This window comes from Salvelinus sp. IW2-2015, unplaced genomic scaffold (genome assembly GCF_002910315.2).
Source record: "Salvelinus sp. IW2-2015 unplaced genomic scaffold, ASM291031v2 Un_scaffold537, whole genome shotgun sequence".
Lineage (NCBI taxonomy): Eukaryota > Metazoa > Chordata > Actinopteri > Salmoniformes > Salmonidae > Salvelinus > Salvelinus sp. IW2-2015.
In genome coordinates, this window is record NW_019942569.1 from 258,557 (window position 1) to 269,142 (window position 10,586).

Below are 10,586 nucleotides of genomic sequence, written 5' to 3' on the forward strand. Positions count from 1 at the left end.
CTAATGAAGGAATGGGGTCTAAAGTAGTGCGCTATCTAGAAGAGGGTCTAAAGTAGTGCGCTATGAAGGAATAGGGGCTAAAGTAGTGCACTATGTAGGGAATAGGTCTAAAGTAAGGCTATGAAGGGAATAGGGCTAAAGTAGTGCACTATGTAGGGAATAGGTCTAAAGTAGTGCACTATGAAGGGAATAGGTCTAAAGTAGTGCACTATGTAGGGAATAGGGTCTAAAGTAGTGCACTATGTAGGGGATAGGGTCTAAAGTAGTGCGCTATGAAGGAATAGGGCTAAAGTAGTGCACTATGTAGGGAATAGGGTGCCATATTGGGACACCTCCAATGATATTATTTCAATGCTGATAGAGATGGTTATAACCGTTCCGTTTGACTGTAGATTTTACAACACACAATAGAGAGATTCCTCATTGTCATCTTCGTTTTAATGAACACTTTTGCATAAAATGTAACGATTCTTGACGTAAGATTTCACCGTTGAATTTTTCTGTAATTATGGTTTATAACGGTGCTAAAAACTCTCACAATGAGCTCTGAATGAGTAGCAGCATCACCCGTTTGAGTGTAATTTAACTAGTTATTTATGAAGGCTCCCTGTTACTGATTATACTGATTATAAAGCAGGAAGTTAAATATGAATATAGACGTTTTTGACTGTGCCACAACAATGGGATTTTTTAATGAGATCATTTTGTAATTTATATATATTTATTATTGTTTTCTTTCGTTCTCTCTCTCTCAATCTCTGTCTTTGTCTCTCTCTCAATCTCTGTCTTTGTCTCTCTGTCTCCCTCTGTCTCTGTCTCTCACCCCCCTCTCTAACTCTCCAGTCTGCTGCAGAACTGGTGGTCCCGGAGGAAGATCAAGCAGACAGAGAAGGAAGAGAGAACACGAGGGGGACAGAATGTGGAGATCAAAGTACAGCTTCCTCAGTGGGACATAGACTGGAACCTGCAGCCCATGAACGCCCATGGACTAGTAGATGAGTACCTGGAGATGGGTAAGACATATTAGCTATGTTACCACGGAGTGTAGATGAGTACAGTGAGATGGGTAAGACATATTAGCTATGTTACCACGGAGTAGTAGATGAGTAACTGGAGATGGGTATAGACATATTAGCCTATGTTACCACGGAGTAGTAAATGAGTACATGGAGATGGGTAAGAATCATATGTAGCTATGTTACCATGGACTAGTACAGTGGTTCCCAAGCTTTTCATATTCCCGTACCCCTTCAAACATTCAACCTCTAGCTGTAACCCCTCTAGCACCAGGGTCAGCGCACTCTCAAATGTTGTTTTTTGCCATCATTGTAAGCCTGCCACACACAGTGGACATCAAGGGAGTAGTACAACGCTGTGTCCTACTCCCTTCACAGAACAGCGCAAACTGTCTCTAACCAAAAAAGAAAGAGGAGTGGGAGGCCCCGGTGCACAATTGAGCAAGAGGACAATTACATTAGAATGTCTAGTTTGAGAAACAGACTCCTCACAWGTCCTCAACTGGAAGCTTCATTAAATAGTACCCGCAAAACACCAGTCTCAACGTCAACAGTGAAGAGGCGACCTCGCGATGCTGGCCTTCTAGGAACATTGATGTCATTTTTCAAAACTCTAGACACAAAACTCACAACCAATGATCAAAATGAAAGATTTTCAAAACTCCAACACTTTTTCCAATTGCTTGGATACAATACACATAAAGCTAAGATCATTTGTTCATTGAACTAAAATCACCTGTTCAAAATGACTTAACATCAAAGTATTACCATTTCAAAATGCAATTCACACATTACATCTGAAATGACTGTCTATTCATTTCATTACAATGATCTAACTATCAATTGATACAACTGMTCAAAATGATAAGTAACTGTTGCATTACTCTTAATGCATAGTGTTATGGAAACTRACAAACAATATTCCATGTTTAGATCATGAAAGTTTCAGAATAACGAGATCCATTGACATCAATTACCGTGGAACATGAACCAATTGGACCACATTATCTATGGATGTAATATTTCATCATCATTCTTTATCAGACACTGTTTCTATGGTCACATCTACCACTTTTCCAGACCATGTTTTCAGATTTGACATTACCTCTCCACATGGAGGTGGAAGGTACATGATATGCGCCCTCACGGACAAGCCACCCTTCTCCAGGCCATGGATGACGCATGCAATGACATCACGGCAGACCAGTGTCAGGCCTGGATTCGCACGAAGATTCTTCCCAAGATGTTTGGCTAATGAAAACATCCATTGTGATGTGGATGAGAACCTGTGGCCAAATCCACAATGACAAGGTTGATGGAAATATAGAAGTACAGTAATCAATCTTTTGTTTWGCTTTTTACAGTAAGCCAGGTGAGGAACACTGCAGTTGACSTTTWACWGTTTTTTCTTTTTTTGTAGCTAATTATTTTTGCTTTGATTCAAAGAAACCTATGAGTGATTTTATTGTATTTCATCAATAAATGTCATATTTTTTTCAATGATTCCACTGTGTCTGTAGTATTCTCTCTACTAGTCCTTTTACAGTGATGTATTTACGTGTAGTAGCATAATGAAACATCTATCACATATTTTGTACTACAATATTTAATGATTGTACGAACAACTACACAGTGAAACTATTGGTATCTTGTGTGTGGGTGATCTAAATGAATGTTCCTATGGTATTTCATGATAAATGAGTTATTTGAACCAATGATTCTGCAAGTGCAAGGTTTCTTTAAAGATATGAATGCACAATGCAATGTTTTGAACATTGGACTGCCTGTGTTACAAGTGATGACCGTTTTGAGTTTTGTGTCTAGAGTTTTGAAAAATGAACATAAGGTTCTGAAATTAGTGTCAAAGTGATTGTTAAAAACTGTAAATACAAAATACAAATACAAATAGCTGACCAATCAGCCTGTTACCAACCCTTAGTTAACTTTAGGAAAAAATGGTGTTTGACCAGATACAATGGTATTTTACAGTAAACAAAAAGACGACAAACTTTCAGCATGCTTATAGGGAAGGACATTCAACAAGCACAGCACTTACACAAATGACTGATGATTGGCTGAGATAAATTGGTGATAAAAAGATTGTGGGAGCTGTTTTGTTAGACTTCAGTGCAGATTTTGACATTATCGATCATCGTCTGCTGCTGGAAAAACGTATATGTTATGGCTTTACACYCCCTGCTATATTGTGGATAAAGAGTTACTTGTCTAACAGAACACAGAGGGTGTWCTTTAATGGAAGCCTCTCCAACAAAATCCAGGTAGAATCAGGAATTCCCCAGGGCAGCTGTCAAGGCCCCTTACTTTTTTCAATCTTTACTAATGACATGTCACTGGCYTTGARTAAAGCCAGTGTGTCTATGTATGCAGATGACTCAACACTATACATGTCAGSTACTACATCGACTGAAATGACTGCAACACTYAACAAATAGCTGCAGTTAGTTTCAGAGTGGGTGGCAAGGAATAAGTTAGTCCTAAATATTTCTAAAACTTAAAGCATTTGGGACAAATCATTCACTAAACCCTAAACCGCAACTAAATCTCGTGAAAAATAATGTGGAAATTGAGGAAGTTGAGGTGACTAAACTGCTTGGAGTAACTCTGGATTGTAAATTGTCATGGTCAAAACATATTGATACAACAGTAGCTAAGATGGGGAGAAGTCTGTCCATAATAAAGCGCTGCTCTGCATTCTTAACAGCACTATCAACAACTAGGTCCTACAGGCTGCACCTGGACTACTGTTCAGTTGTGTGGTCAGGTGCCACAAAGAGGGACTAATGAAAATTACAATTGGCTCAGAACAGGGCGGCACGGCTGGCCCTTGGATGTACACAGAGAGCTAATATTAATAATATGCATGTCAATCTCTCCTGGCTCAAAGTGGAGAAGAGATTGACTTCATCACTATTTGTATTTATGCACCGAGCTGTCTGTCTGAACTACTGGCACACAGCTCGGACACCCATGTGCCACAATATTGGTCTCTTCACCACCCCAAGTCCAGTAACATGACATATGGGAGGCGCCAGTACTACATAGATTATTCCACATCAGGTAACTGATGCAGTAGAATCAGATTTTAAATAACTAATAAAAATACACCTTGTGGAACAGTGAGGACAGTGAAGCAACACAAATATAGACACAGCCACATGCATACACACACACGCTAACATAGGCACTATACACACACGTAGACATGGATTTTGTACTGTAGATATGCGGTAATGGTAGTGTGWTGTGAAATCTGTGAATGTATTGTAATGTTTTWTAAATTGTTTAAACTGCCTTAATTTTKCTGGACYCCGTAAATAGTAGCTGCTGCTTTGGCAATGAGGATCCATAATAAATATAAATACAAATACTGAGGTCAACCACAGGATGTTCAAACCCACCATTATAACCATGTATTTTCTGCTTCTTCTGCTTCTACTTCCTCCTGCTCATCTTCTTCTCAGTTCTCCAGTTTGGTTTCACCACGATCTTTGTGGCTGCATTCCCATTGGCTCCTCTACTGGCTCTGCTCAACAACATCATCGAGATACGACTGGACGCCTACAAGTTTGTCACCCAGTGGAGGAGACCCATGCCTGCCAGAGCCACAGACATTGGTCAGTAATACAGCCACAGACATTGGTCAGTAATACAGACACAGATATAGGTCAGTAATACAGCCACAGATATAGGTCAGAAATACAGCCACAGATATAGGTCAGTAATACAGCCACAGATATAGGTCAGTAATACAGCCACAGATATAGGTCAGAAATACAACCACAGATATAGGTCAGTAATACAGCCACAGATATAGGTCAGTGATACAGCCACAGATATAGGTCACTAATACAGACACAGATATAGGTCAGTAATACAGCCACAGATATAGGTCAGTGCACTTCCTTCTCTCCTCCTATAGGCGCTAACCCAACCATTCTGATTCAACACGTCCAAAAACTATCTTCTTTAGGATGGGCATCCTCTTAACAACTTGATCTTCAAGAGGACCACGAAACCCCTTTCTTATCCCTTCACTCACTTGTCCCAAATTCTTTTTTGAATTCCACCACCTGATTTACCGCACTTGCCATTCAACTTCAAATCAGAAGCATACCTTTCGTAAATTAGGGTCCCGTTCTTGCATTTTTGGGGGGGGGGGACCAATTAAAATCCCGCTCGAAATAGAACTGTCACTATATAAAAACGTCCCATGAAACCCTATGAAAATGTATCTAACCTAGGGGTTTACAAAAACCCAAATTATACTACTGTAATATCATAATATATCTAGGGTCTAGATATCTCATCGCTATTTTCCTGAATATACGAGCAACAATATTATTCTTCCACTAATGCTCATAAGGGAACAGGGCCACCGGACGCTCCGTGCGCGTTTCCATTATGATTATTGCTGCTACCACCCGGCGCGCTCGGTACGCTTCGACCAAACAAACAAAAGACAAAAAAAGGAGTTCCTGAACAGATGAACCAAACTCTGAATAGGAGGAGAAAGTAAACAGAAAAACCAGTAACGTACCCAACCTGGAGACTAAATCAAAGGGAAAAACCAGTATAGCTGCAAACAGTGTTATTTCACAGTCAGCAGAGAAACTTAATTTAGTTAAAAAACCCCCCCCGTTTTTAAAAATTCTGTAATTTGGGGGTTCTGTAAATATCACTACTATAGCAAACAATTACATCTGAAGGACCCTAAATTGCAACTTCTCTGGAACTGGAAAAAAACTTCTGAAAACTTTAAACTCCTAAACATTGGTGAGTATTTCATACTGTTAGAACAGGACGTAGCCTTTTGGTTATTATAACTAACATCGAAGTCTGTAATCCATCTATATATAAAAATATGTTTGTAGTAGACAGTCTTAAAGTACGACTCTGTTAATAGTCTCAGATATCATAAATTCTACAACAATCACTTGTCACATATTTATCACATTCCATTCTTCTTTTGCACATCTATGGACCCTACCTTTGTCCAGATATTCCAAGCATCCGCACTTCTGCGGCTATGGTTAAATGGTAAACCAGCTTCTGTGCCGCACACACCACCAAGTGTTGCTTCTCCCCTCGAGCAGTTGTTTTTTTATGGCGTAATTATGAGCTAGCCAATATTTTAACTAATTATCTGCTATTATGCTTTAAAATCTTTATCCTTTTGACACCCGCCACATACACACTCATCACCACTACACACTACAACCTACACACACACACCTACCACACCACACACCCTACACACCTAACACACACACACACACACACACACACACACACACACCACACACACACACACACACACACACACAACACACACACAGCCACACAAAACACACACACACACAGCACAGACACACACAACACACAAATCAGAGGAGGGCCACTACGCATCCATTAAAATGTAAAGACAAATAAACCCGGGAAGAAGTATATTTTAGCCTAGTATAAACAAGTCCTCATGAATAGAATAAAGCCCGTGAAACGACTATACCCTGAAATGGCCCCCATGAGTGGCCCCCCTCAGTCAGCCGACTGAGACTGACATTCCCCATACCCTGACCTCAAACTAACCGCTCCGCGTTCTCTGCAACACAATTATATCCTACGAAGACAATTCGCTCCAGCAAAATAAAAACTTCCAATGAGAATGTTTTTCAGATTTTTTTAGGATAAAGAATGTTTAATTTAATAGTCGGAGAGGAATGAAATCAGTCTAATTTCATCATTTAGTTGAAAAACATCCTGTAATGGTATAAGTCTATTGCCCTAATTCATCCCTAAGTTAATGAAAGAGCTCTTTCTGAATCAAACCCTCCCCTCTGATGTCGTTCCCACTACCCATAAAATAACGTCGATGAATATGGCTTGATTATGTCTTATTCAATCACAACGATCACCCAAACAGCATAATTCCCTAATATAATGTACTACTTTTCAAAAAGCCCCTCCGTAACCCGTTTCAAAACGAAGTCAACTAGTAAATAGATGCCATTAATACGCAAACAAGTCTCATTCTCCATCTACTCCTGTAACCCTATTTCCCCTATACCACGTGTGAACGTGTTTGCAGAAGATAGCCGTGCTGCAAGCCTCCAGCTTCATAGAGACCACCCACAGGACGAGAGCCTCTCCATCCAGACCCTCCACCAGCTACGCACCACCCAGCCCTTCACCGTAGACAGTCCTCAATGAAACCAACATGACGGCGCCTCTCACAGTAATACTCCAGTCCCACACTCTTCATCACTCATCTCTACCATAATGTTAGCATGATAATATTTTTTACCATATGTGCATATTGCCAGGACTCAGATGAAATCAGGTTCTTATAAGCAGTGAAATAATCGGTTTAACTCGATGAGCTGTTCTTGGTATGTATTATTCACCTTATACGTGTAGGAGGGCACAAACATAACTTCTACAGACTGAGGAACTAGAAACATGCTGCAACAGTACTGATTACCAAAGAGAAGGCCTCAGTCACACACAGGATCTACGAGTCTTTCATCTAACCAATTCACTACCAGCATGCTCATTTATCTATTCAATCCTGCTGCCTTCCCCTATGATCTCACGATACCCCTCGCGGAGACAATAACAAGATCAGCTGGAGCAATTTTTCAGAAAAGGAGCCCTAAGAACGCCGACCCGTGAATGACCAATGATGTAACTATTTGTAAAGAGTCAATTTTTTGCCAACAAATAATCATCCTTATTACATGTTACTTTAACTGTTATTGGGCCAAATATATATTTGATTATTCAATTTGTATTAATTTATTTAATTCTTCAGATAATGAGCGCCGGAATTTCCGTGCACCCAGAGGTATTAACGGAGAATAAACACTTCAAAGACCTGTCAAAACTTTTCACTTTGTGCCTCTTTCACATTCTTAATTTCACCTGTCCGTTCCTTATTTAATCTTCCAGCCATTCAGATTGGTAACATAGACTTCAAAGTGTTCTTTGCAGACAGAGTATTGACTGTTTGTGAAAAGCCTTGTCCATTTTATTTTATGTTTTGTCTAGTTATGTTCTTTAAGCTGTAATGAACATTCTCTACACAACCAAAGCTGGTATATGCTCACATACCAACAGAAATTTTTTTGTTAATTTTTACCAAAGCAACTGTAAACCATTCCTCAAAATTTGGTTAAAAACAATACAACATTGCTAATTGTTTCCAAAAACCTGATTTATTAGCTTCTGATTCAAACCAAGACCTTGCTATCACCTCTTCTACTTTCTCCTCCATACCACTCTCCTTTCAACTCTCCATCCCCTGCCTAAGATCTTATGCATCTCATTGCTTCCATCCCTCCTTCCACTTTCCCTCTTTGCAATGCCTAGCGTTAATTGCTTGCCTAGTAACCAAAAGTCTGTGGATCGAATTCCCCAGCCACAAGTGAAAAATCTGCCATCTCCCTTGGAGCAAGGCAGTGTAACCCCCAACCACAACTGCATGCCTTCCTCTACACCACCCTTTCTCTATTCTCTCATCCTCACCATTTTTCATTTAGAGTTTTTAACTCCAAAAGAATCCCATGTTTATGAACAACACTTTGTCTGAAACATTTGGCACAAGCGAACAAGGGGCGTGATGAAAACCAGAGTGTAGGTGAAAGAATGAAGGATAGGAACCTAACAAAACATAATTTCTCATATTGAAACGCTATTCCCTCCACTCTCCTTCCCACTGTACCTACTTACAGTCTGACTAAAATAAAAATTCCCTGCCCCCTCTTCTCTGACTCGCCCGCACCCCAGTTACCAAAGTAAAATGACTGCCTCTATTGACATACCTGTAGCTCACTCCACTCTCCCACACAACCTCTGAACTGGACAGCGAAACAAAAATACATCACACTACATTAACACAACTGGAGTATGTGTCTTCAAAAATAATGATTGAAAAGGATTGAAACCAGCTGCACGGTCTCTCGTGCCTTCCCTAGAGGAAGGAATGCTTACTCTGTCCATAGCCAGTGATGTTTTTTCCAGATTTCAACATTGCCATGGTCCCCAAATGCATACTTTGCCTATATTTAGCTCTGTCATAATATCACTATTAGGAATAGCAGTCCCAGTTTGAACGCACCAGAGCCCCTTGATGTCCTCCTCAATTTACTCACTGTCTGACCAGCCAGTCAGCTCCTGGACTTCATTTCTCCAAACGGCCAACAGACTATAGGTCACGTGATACAGCCACAGATATAAGGTCAGTAGCCACCAGATATGGTCCGCTAATACCAGCCACAGATATAGGTCAGTGATACAGCCACATATATAGGTCCAGTAAAACAGACACATAATTGTCAGTAATCATAGCACAGATACTCATGCCATCATTGAAATACATCGAGCGCACAAATTTGGTCACTGAAGACTAGACCACAGATATAGTGATCATGAAGTAATAGACCATGACGCTCATAGCATAAGCCTACTATGCAAGTTCATACAGACTCACCATATCCAGTTTAAGATCTACTCGATAGATCCCAAAAACCAAATTCATTTAATTGACATGCATCAAACTAGAATTACAATGATAAAACTTGAACAACTGAACATCCAGCTCATTCAAGGTATATATTTTTTTAAATACAGTCAGTGGTACCTTACCCAGCCACCTAGGATACATGAAAATAGTCAGTGCTAAATTACAGACACATGGATATCTGAGTTCAGAATTAAGCACAAGATATAGGTCAGATAGCCACAGATATTGGTCGCGCTAATACAGCCACAAGTAGAGGTCAGTGATACAGCCACAGATATAGGTCAGTAAAACAGACACAATATGGTCATTAATACAGAACAGATATAGTCCATGAATACAGCCCACCAATATTGTCCGTAATACAGCCCGAGATATAGTTCCCAGAATACAGCCACAGAATTGGTCAGTAATACAGACACAGATATAGGTCCAGTAATACCAGCCCACTTGATATAGCGTCAGTAAATACAGCCACAGATAAGGGTCAGTTAATACAGCCAAACAGATATAGGTCAGTAATACACGACACAGATATATTCAGTAATACAGACAAGATATAGCGTCCGTTAATACAGCCACAGACATTGGTCAGTAATACAGCCACGTATATAGTCAGTAATACAAAAAAAAAAAAGCCACAGATATAGGTCAGTGATACAGCCACAGATTATAGCGTCACTAATACAGGACACAATACTAGGTCAGCTAATAAGCCACTGCATATTGAGGTCAGTAATCTCACCACAGATATAGGTCCATAATACAGCCACAGATATAGGTCAGTATAAACAGCCACAGATATAGGTCAGAAATACAGCCACAGAATTATAGCGTCAGTGCATACAGCCACAGATATAGCGTCACTAATACAGACCACAGATATAGGTCAGTAACACAGCACAGATATAGGTCATATGCACCAAATAGCGTCAGATACAGCCACAATAATAGGTCAGTAATTACACCAACAGATATAGTCAGTAATACCAGCCACAGATATAGTCAGTAATACAGCCACAAGATATCAGGTC

At 40.0% G+C, this 10,586-nt stretch overlaps 1 protein-coding gene across 1 annotated transcript in view; it reads left to right on the forward strand.

Moving 5' to 3' along the window:
• The window catches only part of LOC112068462 (uncharacterized), a 164,120-nt gene that overhangs the window by 118,743 nt on the left and 34,791 nt on the right, over positions 1 to 10,586 (forward strand). The window contains 2 exon segments of the mRNA XM_070438164.1: positions 844 to 1,013; positions 4,499 to 4,651. Of these exon segments, the coding sequence (XP_070294265.1) occupies positions 844 to 1,013; positions 4,499 to 4,651 (323 nt within the window).